This window comes from Desmodus rotundus, chromosome 6 (assembly GCF_022682495.2).
Source record: "Desmodus rotundus isolate HL8 chromosome 6, HLdesRot8A.1, whole genome shotgun sequence".
Taxonomy (NCBI): Eukaryota; Metazoa; Chordata; class Mammalia; order Chiroptera; family Phyllostomidae; genus Desmodus; species Desmodus rotundus.
Window position 1 is genome coordinate 104,576,217 of NC_071392.1, and position 18,866 is coordinate 104,595,082.

Consider the following 18,866-nt stretch of genomic DNA (forward strand, 5'->3'; position numbering starts at 1 on the left):
TGAGCAAGCTGCGGGAACCTGCGAATTCAGGACTGGTCTCCGCGAGTCCGACTCCGCTCAGGGTTTCCGGCCGGCAGCAAGTGATCGACATGACCTCCCCGCAGGCCCCGGAGGATGGGCAGGGCGGTGGCGATCCCCCCGGGGACCTCCGCAGCGTCCTGGTCACCAGCGTGCTCAACCTCGAGCCGCTGGACGAAGATCTCTTCAGGTAGCCGGCCGCATCTGGCGCGCATCCCCTATTAGGACAGAGGCTCCTGATCGCCGCTGCTTGCCACTCTGTATGTAGTAGCCTCCGGCTCATAGTCTTCTGGAAGAGAATGTGCTCTGTGCCGGATGTAGGCTCTGCGGCGATTGGGAGAGAACTTGTGCCTGACAGCTGACCTCGCTGCCCTGGCTTGCTCCCTCTCCACGCCGGTTTTGCGCAGCCCCACCCCTAGGAGGACCTGGCAGTCTGGACTAATAAAGTGGTGACCTGAGATGTCCTTCTCAGCAGCTTCCCATGTCCCTGGGAACCAGGCTCAAAAGGGCTGCGATTAGTCCAAAGGCACGCAACAAATAATCAGATTTAAAACTTATCCTTAGCTTCTTGCATATTCACTATCCTTTTCCACACCACCACTTACTTGTTGAGGTGTGGTAGCTCCCTACTCATTCTGAAGCCTGACCCATTTGCTTTCCCCAAGCCTCGTAAATTCTTGACTGCAGCTGGGGATTTAACCGTTTTGGCCACCAAGTTTCCTACTGGCTTGTCGGGAGCTATTTGGAGTGTTGACTTCTCTTCCCCCTATTTAAGGAATCACAAATAACTTCCTGGAGGCCTATTAACAAAAGCATTGTATAAAATTGCTAAACTTGGGTGTGGCCTTGGATCCGCAAGGTTCCTGCACTGGGCAATCCGTTTTCACCTCTGGGGCCTTAGTTTTCCCATCTGCATACGGAAGGGGTTAAACTTGAAGTCTGAGGACCCTTTGAGCTCTAAATCTAGTTCTTGGGTTGTCAAAGTTGAGGGGTGTAAGTGGCAAGCCCTTAATGCAGTCCATTTTAGTTCTTGGGGTTCATCTTAGTCCACTCAAGGCCTTGAGAGGCTTCTGCCTTATCCTGGTATGGGCTGTGGAAGAAATATCAGACTTGGGGTCCAAAGACCCAGATATTGCTAAGTATTAGCAATTGTGTGACCTTGCTAAAGCCACTTCCCCTCTTTGATCCCTGTTACTATAAAATATGGGGGTTGGTTTCTTAGCCTAAACCGAAGTCCACAGAAGGGTTAGGCAATCCCGAAGGCCTTGAAGATGCATTCTGTGTGCAGAATGATATAAGAGCATTTGTCTGGGCGAAGGGTCCAGGGCTTTCTTTCACCAGATTCTCAAAAGGATCCCAAGCCCCGATGAAGTTAAGAGATTGGTACTGATCATCGTAGGATTTGGTCCAGCCCTGAAGTCTTTTCCTGCTTTCCCTTTCTCCCTGCAGAGGATGGCATTACTGGGTACCCATAACCAAGCGGCTGTTTGGGGGTCAGATCATGGGCCAGGCCCTGGTGGCTGCAGCCAAGTCTGTGAGTGAAGACGTTCACGTGCACTCCCTGCACTGCTATTTCGTACGGGCAGGTAAGCCACCCCCTCCTTGCCCCCAACCCACCCCTGGTGGCCCAGCAGGCACTTCTTCCTGGTGTTGGGGACCTGCCTTGGGAGAGGGAGGAGGACGGGGGGGGGGGGGGGGGGGGGGAGGCAGTAAGGGAGGGAGAAAGAGAGTTAGTTGATCACCAATAGGGGAGCCTGGAGAGGAACAAGACCTGAATGGGGCCAAGAAGAGCTTTAGACCTCACACCTGCTTGTTATGTGGCCCCAGATGACACAAGACTTAACTGCTCCCTGTGGGTCTTTTGTTCTTCATTCTGTGCACACCTTCTGGTGCCAGGTACTGTGCTGGAATTCTCAGAGTGGTGCTGTAACCCCTGCTAGGAGTTTGGAGGTAGGCAGCTTGGTTTGGGGAAGAGAGCACCAGCCAGGGAATCCAGAGACAGTGGGTCTAGTTTCCGTACTAATTCACCATGCCACCTTGAGCGAGGTCACCCCTCTCTCTGAGGCTTGGTTCCTTCATCCCTCCTGAAAAATGGAGGAGGGCGGGACCAAGGGTGTTTTAGTGAGATGATTTCTACAGCTGCTCACAGCTTAAAGGAACAAGAGAGTAATCTTTTAAAACTCATGCTCTCTGTTGAGAAACAAAAAGCTCACTGGCTTGCCCTCTCTTCCCCTCATTCCTGAGGCAGATGCCCCAGGTTTTAAGAGTTACTGTCTTCTGCATAGTCCCATCAGCTGAGAAGACTGTATGGAACTTAACAATGTGTGATTCATATTGAGAAAACAATAATAGGCCCTGGCTGGTGTGGCTGAGTGGATTGAGTGCTGGCCTGTGAACCAAAGGGACACCAGTCCAATTCCCAGTCAGGGCACATGCCTGGGTGGCGGGGCCAGGTCCCCAGTAGGAGGTGTGTGAGAGGCAACCCTCTCTTTCTCTCCCTCTCTTTCTCCCTCCCTTCCCTCTCTCTAAAAATAAATAAAATCTCTTTTTAAAAAAGAAAACAACAATAGGGTTTTCCTCTTCATTTTACAAACATAAAATAGTTATAATAGCAAGTACAATATATAACCTTTTCACAGTACATCCCCATGTCCCTCATTCCCCATCCTTTCGCAGCCAGACCCTCCCCGGCGGGCATTGCTATAAAGTACACAGGCATTGCATTCTTCCCTTTAGGCCAGTGGGGAATAAGAGTGTCCTCTATTTCTTCACTGTGGTTGTAACTCCAAAAGTGCTGGCCCTTTGATACCGTACTCCTAGCACAGTGAGCTTGTTGGTTTTGTTTTGTTTTGAGGGTGTAGGGACATTATCTGATTGGTTTCTTCATCCTGTTCCTGAAAAAATTCTGAGTCTTTGCAGCTAAAGTATCTAGTACAAGACCCAGTATGTTGCTGGTTTTCCATAGATGACAACATTACTTTTTATAACGAGCTTATGGGAATGATTCAAACTTGCATGGTGCAGAACACAGCCATGTATGCTCTCTTGTTAGTTCTCATAAGTGACACCAGGGGTGGGGATTCCTGCCTCAATTCTGCTTGTATGGAGACCGGGAGTCCGAGAGGTTAGTGCTTAGAGTGGCAGAGCCAGGATATGAACCTGAATTTGTGTGACTCCAAGCTCCACATTCTTCCCTCCTTTCGTGGTTTTCTCTTTCATTCTTAGGAGATAATTCCAAACCACGGGAGAGCTGCCAGAGTGCCCATCCCAGGTTCTGGGGGAAGGATCCTCTTCCTGGGAAATTCTCCACCCAGGGGGGCAGCATGAAATGAGCCATGCCTGTGCCACTGTTTCTAAATAATCACCAACTAGTTATGTCCCAACCTGCCTCTTGAAAGGCTTCCAGACAGTTTAAAGTAATTGGTTGCTGTTTTAGAACTATTACAATAAAAACCCAGGGACAGGAGTCTAGTAGTATCAGGGGATTTGGGGAATAATTATGTCAAAAAACTAGGCTAAGGCATATTGTTGCAGTTCTACACAAAAATTCTGAGCTTCCTGGCACCAAGGCAAAAAGGGAAACTCTGCCTTGATGTTAACCTAAAAATAAAAAGGCCTTTCAAAGTAAGAGGCAACAAGCATTTCTTTGACATCAAACGAAAAGCTATTCCAGAAGCACTGATTCAGGCAGAAACCCAAATAGTGTTCCAATTAGGAGCCAAAGACAAGGGGTATTTATGAGAAAGGGAAGGGGAACAATGACATCAATAGAAGGAAGTAATTTCTATTGGTGCAGATAACAGTGATGTTAATTCTAAGCAATGTTTTTAATTTTCAGTCCAGTAGTCACCAGTCTGGTAGTCATCATCTCTGTTTTCTTGTTATCTTTGCAAACAGTTTATCGGGCCACAAGCTTGCTTTAAGCCCAGTCCAAAGGTTATTTTGCCCCATTTTTCCCTCCCTCCCTCCCTTCCTTCCGCTTTTCTTCATTTATTTTCAGAGAGAGGGGGAGGGAGAAAGAGAGGGAGAGAAACATCAGTGTGAGAGAGAAACGTCACACCTCCGACCCGGGGACCTGGCCCAAAACTCAGGCATTTGGCCTGACTGGGAATCAAACCAGCAACCAAACTTTCAGTTCACAGGCTGGTGCTCAGTGCCACACCAGCCAGGGCTTTTCTTTTTAAAGAAAAATTGATTTAAGGGTGAGAGAGACAGAAACAGAAACATTGATTTGTTGTTCCACTTATTGATGCATTCATTGGTTGCTCCCTGCCTTCAATGTACTATTCCAGAGCTGTTAGCTCCCTACTTCAATGTACTACTGCAGAACTGTTAGCTCCCTGCCTTCAATGTACTACTGCAGAGCTGTTAGCTCCCTACCTTCAGTGTGCTACTGCAGAGCTGTTAGCTCCCTGCCTTCAATGTGCTACTCCAGAGCTGTTAGCTCCCTGCCTTCAATGTGCTACTCCAGAGCTGTTAGCTCCCTACTTCAATGTACTACTGCAGAGCTGTTAGCTCCCTACTTCAATGTGCTACTGCAGAGCTGTTAGCTCCCTACCTTCAATGTACTACTGCTGAGCTGTTAGCTCCCTACTTCAATGTGCTACTGCAGAGCTGTTAGCTCCCTACCTTCAGTGTGCTACTGCAGAGCTGTTAGCTCCCTGCCTTCAATGTACTACTGCTGAGCTGTTAGCTCCCTACTTCAATGTGCTACTCCAGAGCTGTTAGCTCCCTACCTTCAGTGTGCTACTGCAGAGCTGTTAGCTCCCTGCCTTCAATGTACTACTGCTGAGCTGTTAGCTCCCTACTTCAATGTGCTACTCCAGAGCCTACTTTCTCTGTTCTAGTAAAAATTTCCAAGAGTAGGTCTGGAACTCATTCACACTGAAAGGTAAAGCACTCGTAACTAGAAGTACTGTGTTAGCCCAAGGATTAGATGAAAGCTAATTTAAGTTCATTGGTAGGAAGGAGGCTTCCCTTCCTGCCCCTGAGGTCAGACTGCACTTGTAGCTATCTCTAGTGTCTGGACTCTTGGCCTTTGATCTTGAGGAGTCCCCATTCTGATAAAAGTGCCCCTTCGGCAATGCCAGATATCAGACTGACCAGCCGGCCACAGGGCTCCACAGTGATGTTTATTGTCATTGAATGAGCCTGTGGTGCCTGATGAACTCCCCACTTGGCTTGGGTGGAGGAAGTGTCACTTTTCTAGATCTGGCTTCTTTCAAGACATCATATTATCTGGTTGTCAGGGTTGATCAAGGTCAGAGTTCTCCAAGGTTGTCCTAACTCAGAGAGACAGTGAAGGACTTCAGGGACACCAGGGAGACTCTCTCCCTCTAAACCCCACCCCTCTCGTCCGTTGTTCAAGGCTGACAGTCCTCAGCCTGCAGCCAGTGCCTTCCATCCTGCATTGGGAGAGAAGACCGGAAGGAGAGGGACCGAGCGACTGCCATTTGCACCGGGGAGGAAGTGACTGACAGCAGGCTTTTCCTGAGAGAGAATGAATATTCAAACAGTGGCCAGACCATACACAAACAGAGAGCTCGGATCCACGACTGGCATCAATAAGCACAGAAAGCCAAAGTACTTTCTATATGTCAGGTTTGAAACCACCATCTGTAGCAACCAGTCCAGAAGCCAAATCACAGCCCCTGTAACGATCGCCCCAAAGAGCCAGGACTTGGCTGATGACTGACAGCTTCCCTAATTTTTGCCTGTACTAACGTAGGACCAACTGTGGACAGCCAAACGTGGACCCCTAGCCAATTGCACAGTACCCACTGCTTCTACTTAGCCTGCCTCACCGCTTCCCCACGGCAACAGCCTCCAGTCAGGGGACATCTGAAACCTTTTCTCATGAGAAAGCTTGCTCACTCCTCTGCCTGCCTTTGAGTCTCTGCCAAACATTGTGATGGCGGCTCACTCCCTTGCTGTACTAAACTCTGAATGAATAACCTTTGCTCATTCTTGAAAGGAGGGAAGGAAGGAAGGAGAGAGAGAAAGAGAGAAAAAAGAAAGGACAGGAGGGAGGGGTGAGGGAGAGAGGAAGGAAGGAAGGGAGGGAGAGAAAAAGAAAGAAAGAAAACAGGGGTCAGGACAGATGTGCTGGCCCCTAATCTAGAAGAATGGTCCTGGACTCATGCATGACAAGGTCCCAGTCACAGAGGGAACAAGGCAAAAGCTGGGAGTGTTTATTTTATTTAACAAACCCTACAGAGCACTTTCTGTGTGCCAGATATTATTCTAATCACTTTACAATTATGAACTAATTCTCATTAAAATCCCGAGAGTTATGAACAGTATGATGATCCTCACTTTATAGTGGGTTAAACTGCTCAGAGAGGTTAAGTGACTTTCCCAAGGTCACACAGCCCATGAGCTAGGATTTGAATGCAGGGGATCTGGCCATGTCCCTTCTGTTCGTTGCTGTTGAGGAAGAAGGGTTTCACCTGCCCTGGGAGCATCGCCGGGCAGGGTCTGGTGATCTGTCTGTCCCTGGTACCTGGGCCTCCGCTGGCCTCAGTCAGTAGCTACCAAGCAGAAAAGGAATGGGGAGCGAGTAGCAGCAGTGCCTGTCCTGCCACTGTGATGACGACAGGGTATGTGGGGCTCACTCGGGCTCACTGTGTCCCTTGTGCCCCCTACAGGGGACCCGAAGGTGCCCGTTTTGTACCACGTCGAGCGCACACGAACAGGGGCGAGCTTCTCGGTGCGCTCTGTGAAGGCCGTGCAGCACGGCCGGCCCATCTTCATCTGCCAGGCCTCCTTCCAGCAGGCCCAGCCCAGCCCCATACAGCACCAGTTCTGCATGCCCACGGTGCCCCCACCGGAGGGGCTGCTGGACTACGAGACCCTCATTGACCAGTACTTAAGGTGAGAGACCTGGAGACTCCGGGACAGTGCCGTTGCCACCTGTGTGTGGGTCGCGGACTCCGTTAGTGCGTCTTGACCATTTAAAAATATGGACTCGGGAAGAAGGTACTGGGGTGTAATGTATGTAGTAGGGGTAAGAATGCTCGTGTGAAAGTTGAGTTTCAGTTGTGTGTGTCGGCCTGTCTGCGTGTGTACGTATGTAAAGTGCAGGCTTATGATTCAGCCAGTCCAGGTACAGTACAGTTTTACTGGTCGTTAAAATATTGAAACACTTCTGTAAGTACTTGGTAAATCTTCACCTCCCCAGTCCCTGTGTGACGCTCCCCCCCACCACACCTTTCAAGGTCACATGATCCAGCAGCCTAAGAGCTAATGCCTGGCAAGGGGAGGGCTCGCTCCTGCTGCCTTTGCCTTAGTGCATGTTAAATTTTTTAAAGATTTTATTTATTTACTTTTAGAGAGATGGGAAGGGAGAAAGAGAGGGAGAGAAACAGTGATGTGCAAGAGATACATTGACTGGTTGCCTCTTGCACGCCCCCCACTGGGGACCTGGCCCGTGACCCAGGCATGTGCCCTGACCAGGAATTGAACCGGTGCAGTGACCCTTTGGTTCATAGGGCAGCATTCTGTCCACAGAGCCACACCAGCCAGGGCATGTTAAATATTTGAAATATCACCTGGTAAAATATATTTCTTACTGGGATCACACTTGATAAAGTTGGAAAAATGCCGGGGCGAGGGAAAGCGCCCTGGGCTCCGACACCGGGCTGGCGCGTGGGCTTCGGCCAGGGCTCTGCTCTGATGCCCATTTGCTCTTGACTTTGCCCAATTCCCTGGCCTCTCAGAGCCCTGCTTCTTCATTTAAAAAATGTTTGTTTCTGCTCCGCCTGCTCACAGCTGTGTCTGAGGGAGAGCGCCTCTGTCTCGAGCTGCGTGCACGGGCGGCAGCAGGTGGGGCAAGTGTGGTTTTGAACCTGGGAAAGCTCTAGGTTCAAATCTAGACCCTGTCTCTACTAGCTGTGTGAGTTTGGGCAAGTTGCTTTCCCACCCTGAGCCTATGCTCTGAGTTATAAAATGGTGCTAATCATAATTCCTGCCTCGTAGGAAGGCTTCAGTGAGGATTAAATGAGGTAAGAGATTAATAAGGCACTTAGTGAGTGTTAGTAAATTGTAGTTATACCACTGTTGACCGAGAGGAATAAGCTCAGAGCCTAGTTTGCGGTTGGAGCCCGAGAAATGTTTGCCGAAGTGAAAGGAGGACATTGTTCTTACAGGTCCCTGAATCTAAAGAGCTGTGCTGTCCAATAAGAAAGCCACACAGCATTGTATTTAACATTAGGTAGAAGAGTCCTGTTCCCCAGTCACACTAACCGCATTCCAGGCATGCGGTAGCCACCTGTGGCTGGGGGCTGCCACGGTGGACAGTGAAGATAGAGAACATTCCATCCCCACAGAATGGACAGTGCCCGAGAGGACAGGGATGAACGTGGAAATTCCGTCGTGTACCAGGCGTGGCTGTGACCAAGACAAAGGAGCTTCCCTGGAAGTGGGCTCCTCCCCCTGGGGACACAGTGTGTCCAATTGCTCAGGGTTAGGTGACTCAGTCCAAGTCGGGCAGCCTGGCCCCTGAGTGTTTGGAAGAGAGAGACAGTTAAGAGTGTGAACCATGGAGCCAGGCCGCCTGGGTCCAGACGCTAACTTCTGTACTCCCTGCCTGAGCAGGCTGCTCGGATTCTGCGCTTGTTGCAGGACTCACCCAGGGGGAGATAATCGCGCCTGACTTACAGGATTGAGAGGAGCGAGTTACCGCGGGTGCAGGTACGCCTCGTGACTGTCCTGCGTTGGCTTTGTGCGCATTATCTTGCCTTCCCCAGTGTCACTGCGAGGCAGGCTGCTGTCACTGTTCGCATTTTGCAGATGGGTGAATGGGCTCAGGGAGATTACTAACTTGCGCAAAGCCACATGGCTCCTCAGAAGCAAAGAAGGGCTTCAAAGACTTGTCACTCCTGCCTGCCAGAGGGGAATTTTCAGGCTAAGGCCAGACTCCCTACAAAGGAATGAGGGGGTAGGAAGAAGCAGTTCAGAAGACAGGCTTCCCCCCTCTCTGGGTCTCTAGCTCTTCTCCCCTTTACTTTCAGGGACCCTAACCTCCAAGAGAAGTACCGAGTTGGCCTGAACCGAATTGCCGCCCAGGACGTGCCCATTGAGATCAAGCCAGTAAACCCACCCACCCTGAGCCAGCTGCAGAACACAGAGCCCAGACAGATGTTCTGGGTGCGAGCCCGGGGCTATATTGGTAAGAGGACCCCCTGGCCTGCACCTCATTTGCCCTGTGTGGCCTTGGGCATGTTACTTCCCCTCTCTGGGCCTATTTCCTCATCCGCCTGATGGGGAGGTTGGCTCAGCTTCTCACCAGGCCCGTCAGGCTTTTGCATGGGGAGAATGGGAGGCGACTGTAATCCTAATGTAGGCCCTTTCTGGGGAAGGCAAGGCACCTTGCTGAAATTCTTCCCCAGGTCCACTGCTACCTGTGTGGGAGACTTGGGGACTGAAGACTCCACCCCCTGCCAGGTGCCCTCATGCAGCGGACAGTCTGCACGTCTGTGCGCGGCAGCCCCTTTCTCCTCGCCTCCCTGCAGGTCCTGAGCTGTAAAGCCCAGGAGCCCAGTGCTGATGGGGCTGGGACCTATTGCAGGGGAGGGCGACATCAAGATGCACTGCTGCGTGGCTGCCTATATCTCGGACTATGCCTTCCTGGGCACAGCACTGCTGCCGCACCGGTGGCAGTGTAACGTGCACTTCATGGCCTCCTTGGACCACTCCATGTGGTTCCACGCCCCCTTCCGAGCGGACCGCTGGATGCTCTATCAGTGCGAGAGCCCCTGGGCTGGTAAGTGTGGGGCCATGTGGGACAAGGGCACTGGCCTTGGGGTGGCAGGGAGCCTGCTTTTCTATAGGGTACCCATACAGGTCACTTGCTCTCCTGTCCCCCTAGGCTTTGGCATCCTTGTCTTTGAAATGACAGGGTGAGGCTGGAGGACAGGACATCTGCTCAGCTCTTAGTTGCTGTAGCACACTGGGACTGTGACTCACTTAATCTCAGAGACCCAGTTCAGGTCCCAGAACCACTTCAGAGTCTCCGTATGACCTTGAGCAAGTCCCATCGCCTCTCCGAGCCTCAGCTTCCCAACCTAAATAGAGTTGTGTTAGAGTAGTAGTATCCCAACCTGGTGGCCCATCATACTACCACTTGGGGGAGCTTTGTCAAAATAGATGCTCGGATTCTAAGATTCTGACTCAGCAGGTCTTGGAAGAGGTCCAGGAAACTGTATTTCTAAGAAGCTCCGTAAGTGCTTCTGCCAATTAACCTGGTTGGGGCTGGGGGGCACTCAACAATTTCTAAGGCCCTCGCTACTTGGAAGCTCCTCACCAGGCATGGAGAAACCCAGACTCGTTCATCAGTGTCTGGTGGCAGAGCCCTGGGTTCCTCTCCAAGGAAGTACTTTTCAAATGAAGAAAAGCCTCGCTTTGTACAACAGGGACAAAACTTAAGGGACTCTTTATACTCAGGGAAGGGGGACTCTCAAGTACCAACCACATCACAATACAGGACCAGCAACCTTGAAGTTGGGAGACTTGGGTTGGGGTTTGGCCCGATTCTTAAAGCCAAGTTCATGAGCCTCTCTAAACTTCAGGCAGGCTCATATGGAAAAGGAGACAAGCAGCCCTGCTTCACTTGGCTGCTGTGAGGACTAAGTGAGCTGCACTGTGTGGAGGGGAAGCCAGCAGCTCCCGTCATAACCACCAAGCTGGGCCAAGGCTGGCCAAGACTGGCAAGGGAGAGGAGAAAATTGGCAGGTGGGGAGGGAGGACGGCCGGACCTCACAGCCTGAGGTCCTCTCCCCCGAGCCCCTTTGTACCCTTGGAGGTGGGGTGGGGGCGGGGCAGCTTTTCCTATAATACCAGCCTGGAGGGACTGGTTTAATTTATTGTAAAGGGAACTGACGGGTCTCCTAACACGAGCTTGGATCTGCTTAGCCCAGGTACTGACTGAGACTGTTCTAGAAGTCCCCGCTCTGTGATCTTTTTTTTAAAAAAGGTTTTACTTACTTATTTTTAGAGAGAGGGGAAGGGAAGGAGAAAGAGAGGGAGACAAGCATTAACGTGTGGTTGTCTCTCACATGCCCCTACTGGGGACCTGGCCCCGCCACCCAGGCATGTGCCCAGACTGGGAATCGAACTGGTGTCCCTTTGGTTCACAGGCCAGCACTCAATCCACTCAGCCACACCAGCCAGGGCCTATTATTGTTTTCTCAATATGAATCACACATTGTTAAGTTCCATACAGTCTTCTCAGCTGATGGGACTATGCAGAAGACAGTAACTCTTAAAACCTGGGGCATCTGCCTCAGGAATGAGGGGAAGAGAGGGCAAGCCAGTGAGCTTTTTGTTTCTCAACAGAGAGCATGCGTTTTAAAAGATTACTCTCTTGCTCCTTTAAGCTGTGAGCAGCTGTAGAAATCATCTCACTAAAACACCCTTGGTCCCGCCCTCCTCCATTTTTCAGGAGGGATGAAGGAACCAAGCCTCAGAGAGAGGGGTGACCTCGCTCAAGGTGGCATGGTGAATTAGTACGGAAACCAGCCAGGGCTCTGTGATCTTTCTGAGGAATCCGGAGGAGATGTGAAAGTGCTTTTAAGTTGTCATGTTGGGTTCCTGTGGGAGGAGTTATTCCCAATGAGTGACCACCCTAGGCTCATAAAAGGGCACTTGGAGTTTGGGAGTGACCACACACTCTGTGCGCCCATGTACAGGGCAGCTCAACCTGGACGGCACCCTCTCCCAGAAGCCGGTTTGGCTGTGCTAAAGGAGAGAGAAGGCTGTTCTTACCCTTCTCCTCCCCTGCAGGTGGCTCCCGGGGGCTGGTCCGTGGGCAGCTGTGGCGTCGGGACGGGGTCCTGGCTGTGTCCTGTGCCCAGGAGGGCGTGATCCGAGTGAAGCCCGGGGTCTCAGGGAGCAAGCTGTAGCCAGAGGTACCAGCTTGGCCTGGGCTTCAAGGACCTCTCTTCTCCCCCCACCTCCCCCACTCCTGATGCAGGAGTCACAGCTGAGGGCTGGGCCTTCTGTCCTTCACATCCAATAAAGAGACTGATAACACTGGAGCTGCTGGCCTTTAATTCCCCTGGGCCAGAACTGCAGCGTGTCCTCCAGCCATCACCTCCAGGACTCCAGAGGCAGAGTCCCTGGCCCTACGGCCAAGCTGCTTCACTGGCTGGGAGGCCCGAGGCAAAGGGAACCCCGAACCCAACCTGGGGCACAGCCCCGAGCTGTTCATAGGCTGAAAGGAGGGCACCAGACTCCCTCCCTGCCCCGTCTCAGGCATCCCCAGCCAGAGCTTTTCCTGAGCCCAGCTCAACGGAAGAATCACGTGTCCTTGGTCTGCCACAAATTCTCTGTGGTACTTCCAGGGGTTCCCAGCACCCCTACAGCCTCCCAACCGCTGTTAGGTCCTCACCAGTCCCCCGCCCCTGCTATCCTGGGGCAGCGCCTCTCCCCAGGCTGGCCTGAAGTCTAGGCAAGGTTAGTCCAGTACCTCCTTGATGAGCAATTCTTTGAGACTGGGGGGTGGCGTGGGGGTCAGGCCTGCCTCCTGCAGGGCCTGGAGCCGGGCTTCTGATTGGCGTTTGTCCAGGCCGAGGCGCCAGGAGAGCCGGACATAGGCCTCTAGAAAGGGTGCCAATAAAGGGTGGGGGCTCTTGTCCCCCAGCAGCTGAAGGGCTCTCTCGCAGCACGCCCGGGCTTCCCCAGGGTCCTCCAGTTCCTGGTGGCACACAGCCAGCCCAGCCAGGGTCAGCAGAGGGCGATCGGGGCCGGACGGGGTGTCCAGCTGGGCCTGCAGCTGCCAGGCATTGGCCCAGAGCGCCAGAGCCTCACGATAGAGGCCCGTGCAGGTGAGGCTCTGTGCCCGCCGCAGCTCAGGCAACACGAAGAAGTCCTGCAGGTCTGGAGCCTGGCGCAGCGCGGGGACGGCCTGCAGGTGGCTCAAAAACTGCTCGAAAGCCCGGCTGCGGCGGGCAATGGTCTCTGCAGTGAAGTTCCGGCGCAGGCGTTTCCGGGGGAAGGAGATGGCAGCCATGGGGCCCCGGAACTGCCGCTGCAGGTTTCGGTGCAGCCGCTCAAAGTCCGAGTACCGGCGAGAGATCTGGGCCGGCTGGTGATCGGGTGGCCCTGGCCCAGTCACTGCGATGGTGTAGAGCTGCAGGGAGGGTAGGGGTCAGGGCAGGTGCAAGTCGTCCATGGCCCCTTCCCTCCCCACACCCCACTTCCAGCGCTGTTCCCCCACCTCTTCCCTTCACCCCTAAGACTGGGCCCAGGAAGGTGGGGGCTGCTGGGGCAGCAGCCAGGGAGCCCAGCTCATCTTACCTGAGGCTCGTCTGAAATGGCCCAGGCCCAGGCAGCACGGGGAGAGAAAGACAGAGATGAGCTTCAGTGCCTGGAGCTGCTGCCCTTCTGCCCCTTCCAGAAAGTACTCCCTTCTTACTGGGGCTATTAGCTCTTCTCACAGCCCCTCTGGAAAACCAGGGGTGAGCGGAAGCCCAGGCCAGTCTCTTGGGCCTCTGAGCCAGCCTGTAGGAGCTTCGCTCTACTCTAGCACAGAGCGCCCACCTCCCTAGCCAGGTTATTCCCGTCCAGACCTGGAGGACGGGTCTTCAGACACGCCAGGAGCCATCACTGTAAAGTACCCTGGGCGCAGACTCCAGTTCTAACCCTGGGCCAGCTATTCCCACCCTCCCTGTGTGACATCAGGCAAGGCAGGCCCCCTCCAGTCAGCTTGCTGCTCCAGTGAATGAAGCCTGGGCCCGGGTCAGTGTTTACTCAGGTGTGGTTTGTGTACACACGTTGGCCCTGAGATCTTTAAGAGGTATGTGCTGGAGTAGGTAACACTGAATCAGAAGGAGGTGATTCCTGCGCCCCTGCCCCCGCCCAGTTCCCTTTAAATCTTTCTGACCACAAATCTGAGAAGTTCTGGTTTTAAAAAAGCACTTCAACACTTCTCAGCTCCAATTTTAGAAACGAGCCCGAAAACACAGGCAACAGCCTCCAGGCAGGGCTTAACACTGTGTCACTGCTTTTATTTTTGTGGATATCTTCTCTTTATGGCAAGCGAGGCTTTCCACATACCACAGCCCTATAAAGTTGTCTTTTAAACTTATGTAAGGAAAAAAAGTTTTATTTAAAGAAAAACATTAAACCGAGAATGGCACAAGCTGCATTCCGATGGGACAGGAATCGTGAAGGTGAAACCGAGTGACCGATGTCTGGGGAAACGCTGTGCACCTCCCCCCGCCCGAGAACCCAGGTAGGGAGCAGTCCATAAGAACGCTGAGCCAGCAGCTTTAAAAGGGGGTTAGTGAGCATTGGATGCTAAAGGCAGGCTAACAGCAAACCCGGTGTCTCCGCTGGGTTTGCTCTGTGAAACTGCCAGCCCTGTAGCCACCCGAGGCCAGTTAGGTCTGCCTACTCTATCCTTTTCTCGAAGATTCACAGTGTGCTCTAATAGTAAGGATTACAAAGTCAAACAGTAAGGAAACTTTATCTTACTCTTCAACTCTGCATTCCCCAAACATACGGACTGCAAAATCTTTTTTTTTTTTTTCTTTTAAAGGAACAGTTATTAACATTCCAGGAAACCTATTTTCTGTAGAACACACTTCAGGAAGAACTGGTCTATAATGGCCCCCTTACGCTTATCTGGCTTTTTTTGGGAGGGGGGGTGGCACCAAACCATCTAATATCCATTATCTCGTCTGACCCTGCAACGTCCTGCCGAGACAGGTGATCGGGATAGTGGCCCCACGAACTGAGCGCCTACCCTGTGCCCTGTATGGTGCCGGGCCCTTCACAGCCACTGTCTCACTCCATCACCACGGCACTGCAAGGAAGGTGTCCCCGCTCTGACCGCTGAGGCCTCAAAGTCACACAGCTGGGAAAGGGCCCAGCTGGGATTCAAACGCAGGCTGACCTAATTCTAAAGCCCGTGCTCTAAGCCCCCAGGGGAAGTTCGGTTGGGATTCAGGGTCCCCAGTGGACAAAGGAGGTATTTGTTTCTCCAGACAGGGGCCAGGGCCTATTTGGCCATCCTGCTCTATCTTGTCACTCTCCTCCCAAGAGTCACGCCCATACTTCCTTGTGTCCCAGCTGCTCCTTGATAACTGATCCTTGGGGTCCCCTTCCTGTGCATGATGCCTGGCCAGGACTTTAGCTACTCAAGACTTGATCATCGGTCAATTCCTGCTCAAACTGAAGCAATCACCCGCTGGGTGTGGACCTTGTTTACTAACAGCAACGGAGCGGTGGTGAGGCCCAGATGTGGGACCGGGCTCCAGGCCCCTGTCCTGCTGAGTCAGAAATGGAGGAGGGAGGTGACGGGCAGGGAGCCGCCGCCGCCAGGGCTAGCCAGGTCAGACTGGGTTTCAGGCCCAGCCTGGAGCAGGACCTGGCAGACCTCATTTTCCATATCAGTTTCTCCTTCCCACGGAGAAAACAGGGACTCCCAGGCCCTCCCCACAGTACTCTTCACCCAACCCCACCGACCCCCTAAATGAAGCCCTTAGGACAAGGTTATTCTGTACACAGCGGTTGCTGGAGAGTGGGTCGGCCTGGGTTGTAAGGAGGCCACGACAGGGCCCACATGCCAGACGTTTTCAGCCCAAAGCTAACATAACAATAGAGCTACTTTTTATTTTATTACGCATTTTCTGAAGCACTTCATAATGCCAGGCACGATGCTGAGGGCTTTCCATGCCCTGTCTGATCTGATTCCTGTGACAGTTCTCTGCAGTATCCCCATTGCTCGGATGAGGAACGGGATCATCGAGGTTATAGAACTCACCCAAGGTCAAACAACTGGGATTTAAATCAAGTTTTTACCCAAAATCTAGTTTTTTAAAAACCACCAACCAATGAAACTTGGGTCTTCAAGCCTGATCCAGACAATTTTGTTTCCTGTGCATCTTGCATTTTGCTACATTTTGCAAAACCCTGGGGGGTGAGGTGAGTAGGGCACACACACCAGTTCTCTTATTTGCAAAGCCAGGATAGGCGGCAGGTCCATAATCCTTTCTTTACTCAGTCTCGGAGAAGCTGTCATTTGCTTGAAGACTTCCACAAGTTACATCCCCTTTCTAGCCTCAGTTTCCCATCTGTAAAATGGGGGCAGCCATTCATAACTACACAGCCAGCTCCCTTCCCCCCAAGAGAGTTGGAATCTTCCCTACTCTCAGCTATATTTGTAGACTCACAGCCCAGGGGTTCCTGGAGCCACACTCACCACGTACTTGGAGGGAGGCTCCTTGACCACGTTGGCGCTGGTCACCTCGAAGAGCAGCCGCTGGGGAACCAGGGTGTTCCGGGACTTCTTCCAGAAATCCTGCAGTTGCCGTGCCAGGAGCTGGCTGCCCCGCTGTGCATCAGGTGAGGGGTTCCGTTCTGTGTGAGGAAGTGACCAGTCTCATCAGTAGGCCTGGGGCCAGGTCAACATCAACCATGTGCCATGACCTCACTCCTTCCAACAGCGGACACAGCTCTATCCCTGTTTGTCATAAATGGCAATTGAGGGCCAGAGAGGGGCCAGATGCCAAACATGGTGCTTGGCAGACAGTAGGCACTAAATAACTGTCTCCACCCGCAGAACATCCCCTAGCACATTACCATCTGTATCGCAGACTATGTGCATTTACTAATGTCCCCACAACCCTGAGCAGGGGGTGATGTCCCCATTTGACACAAGGGGAAACTTGGCTCAGAGAGGTGTTGTGACTCTTGAGGTCCCACAGCTAAGAGGTGGCTGGGACACTTAAAGAAGTGTCAAAATTTCGGAGTTTAGACAGGATCAACTCAGAACCCCAGATGCTTTCGGAAACACCACCGAGGTGAAGGCCTACTCGAGTCCAGGGTTCCCGCCTGTGTCCGCCCGCACTCGCCTGCGTCCTCTCCCGACGCCCCGTCCCCTGGGGGCAGCGGGTCGGGGCTGGCCGCCTCGTCGTCCTCATCGTCCTCGTCGTCCTCGTCCTCGGCGCTGTTGAAGCTAAGGGTGCCGCTGAGGCGGGAGGACAGGCCCTCGGCGTCGTCGTCCTCTAGCTCTGAGCTCTCCGGGAACTGCTCGCCCTCGGTGGCGGCCGCCGCCTCCCCAGGGCCGTCGCCGGCCAGGGCGTGCCGCAGCCGGTGCAGGAGCCGCGAGGCCATGGCACCCTGGGGGGAGCGCAGGACGGAGGGTCCTGGGCCGGGGCGAGAGTTAGACGCGGGTCCCCCGCGGAGGGGCGGGGCCCAGGCCTGTGGGAGGGGCCCCGTGGAGGACCTGCCCCTCCCCGCTGGGGTCCTGCGAGCTCCTAGACTCAGCTCGCTTCGTCCTCCCCTCACCCGTGCCTTTGGGGGCCGAGCACTTCCCCGGAGGCAGCCGGGTCTCTCCCTACGTGTCTCTTGCTCCCTGGTGCGTCTCTACCTCCTGCGCCCCGCGGTGCACTCCGGGGCGCGCTGCTCCCCAGGGGTGGGTCCGGGTGCCGCCTCCGGCGGATTACCGAAGCCGGCGGGGCTCCGCGGGCCTCCGCCGGGCCCAGCTGCTGCGCGCTCCGCTCCGGCCGCTTCCTGGCGCTGCCCCGCCCCCGGCCCCGCCCGCTCCCCGGAGCCGCCCGGGAATCCCGGGCCCTTCGCTCCAGGAGACTTGGAATCCTGGGTAGGCCTGAGTGAGCCCCAGGCCTCTGGCTGGATCGTCCTCGAAACCTCGGGTCTCACACCCTCCTTGAGCCCTCCTACCCCTCTCGGAGACCCAGGCTGGTCCCAATCAAGCCCTCGGTTTCCATCTTTTTAACTTTCCAAAGTCATTCGACAGTGGGAAGCCCATCTCTCTGGTGAAAAAACTGAGGCCAAGAAAAGGCACGTGGTCTGGGTTGGAATCTGACCTTGCTAAGCCTAGGTTTTCTCTTCTATAAAACAGGAGCGATTAATACAAGTACTATTTTGTAGCTCTTACGAGGACGCTAGTCCAGCGCCTGGCACAGAGCAGCAACTGACAAATGATCAGTGACATGGTTATCCTTTCTATAGTGTTCACAGGCTTTTTACAATCTGACGTGAGCCACACACGCAGGACGTAGGCAAGCGGGGAAACTGAGCCCCCAAGACTGAGTTGGTTGCCCAAGGTCAGTCTCAACAGATTGCCAAGAGGTCTGAGTGTGGGGCCTCGCAGCCGAGGTCTCCTGAGTTGTGTGTCCTGTTCTTTTCCCGTGAAGCAGGCAGGGTGATCTCGGCAACCCCTCTGGAGGGCTGTTTTATCTGCTACCCATGGGGGTAGCAGCAGGTCGGGAAGAGTGTATTGCCGCTTCCTGTCAGCAGGCCCAGGTCTCAGTCCCTAGCAGGACAGGTGTTGCTAGTTACACAATCAAACAAATGAAATCAGACAGTGGCCCCTACTCCTTTGGAATGGCACAGGAGAAGGGGGTCCAGGGAAATAGATTTGAATGAAAACAACACTCCCCACCCTCCCTATGTACAGCAGGGGCGGGGCTCTCGTTTTTCGAGGTTGCATTGTGTTGTACATCCTGTTTTAGGTGCTTCACACGAGGTCATATCTCACCTCACGACATGCTGGGGAGGAGGTTGCCATTGCACAATCACGTTCCATTTTCAAGATGAAGAAATTAGGCAAATTGACTTCCCCAAAGGCCACAGCTAAGAAATAGGGGAGCTGGGATGTAAGGCCAAGTCTGTGTGATTTCAAAGCTCTGAGTAGTTTTCATTCAGCTTACCAGCAAGGTGTTGGGGAGAGAAAAGCAGACTTCATTCATTCATTCGTTCATTCACTAAACACAGGCTGAATAGTAACTTGTACTTTGGCATATGCCTAAGTCTGGGTACAAAGCAGGGGTTCATAAAACCACAGGTGGTTGGAGCAGGGGGGTCACTCAGATATCTGGAGT

General features: G+C 53.3%; 2 protein-coding genes across 5 annotated transcripts; one reads left to right on the top strand and one right to left on the bottom strand.

Annotated features, from left to right (window-relative positions):
• The first annotated feature begins 74 nt into the window (after positions 1-74).
• ACOT8 (acyl-CoA thioesterase 8) lies at positions 75-12,052 on the top strand. The gene is made up of 6 exons (XM_024559627.3): positions 75-208; positions 1,468-1,604; positions 6,666-6,891; positions 9,030-9,187; positions 9,587-9,781; positions 11,800-12,052. The coding sequence occupies exons 1-6, from the start codon at positions 90-92 to the stop codon at positions 11,916-11,918; spliced, it is 954 nt and encodes a 317-aa protein (XP_024415395.2). The 5' UTR covers positions 75-89; the 3' UTR covers positions 11,919-12,052.
• Positions 11,799-17,537, bottom strand: SNX21 (sorting nexin family member 21). Of its 4 annotated transcripts, none has more exons than XM_071221744.1 (4): positions 16,875-17,535; positions 16,223-16,380; positions 12,485-13,147; positions 11,799-11,912 (listed from the first exon to the last, which is right to left on the bottom strand). In XM_071221744.1, exons 1-4 carry the CDS (start codon positions 17,134-17,136, stop codon positions 11,901-11,903), a joined length of 1,095 nt encoding a protein of 364 aa, XP_071077845.1. In that variant the 5' UTR covers positions 17,137-17,535; the 3' UTR covers positions 11,799-11,900. The 4 variants fall into 4 exon arrangements, with proteins under 4 accessions (XP_071077845.1, XP_053783404.1, XP_053783401.1 ...); XM_053927429.2 differs by lacking the exon at positions 11,799-11,912 and having other exon boundaries at positions 12,050-13,147; positions 16,875-17,168; positions 17,393-17,537; XM_053927426.1 differs by lacking the exon at positions 11,799-11,912 and having other exon boundaries at positions 12,050-13,147; positions 16,875-17,142; positions 17,393-17,529.
• Positions 17,538-18,866: the final 1,329 nt, after the last annotated feature.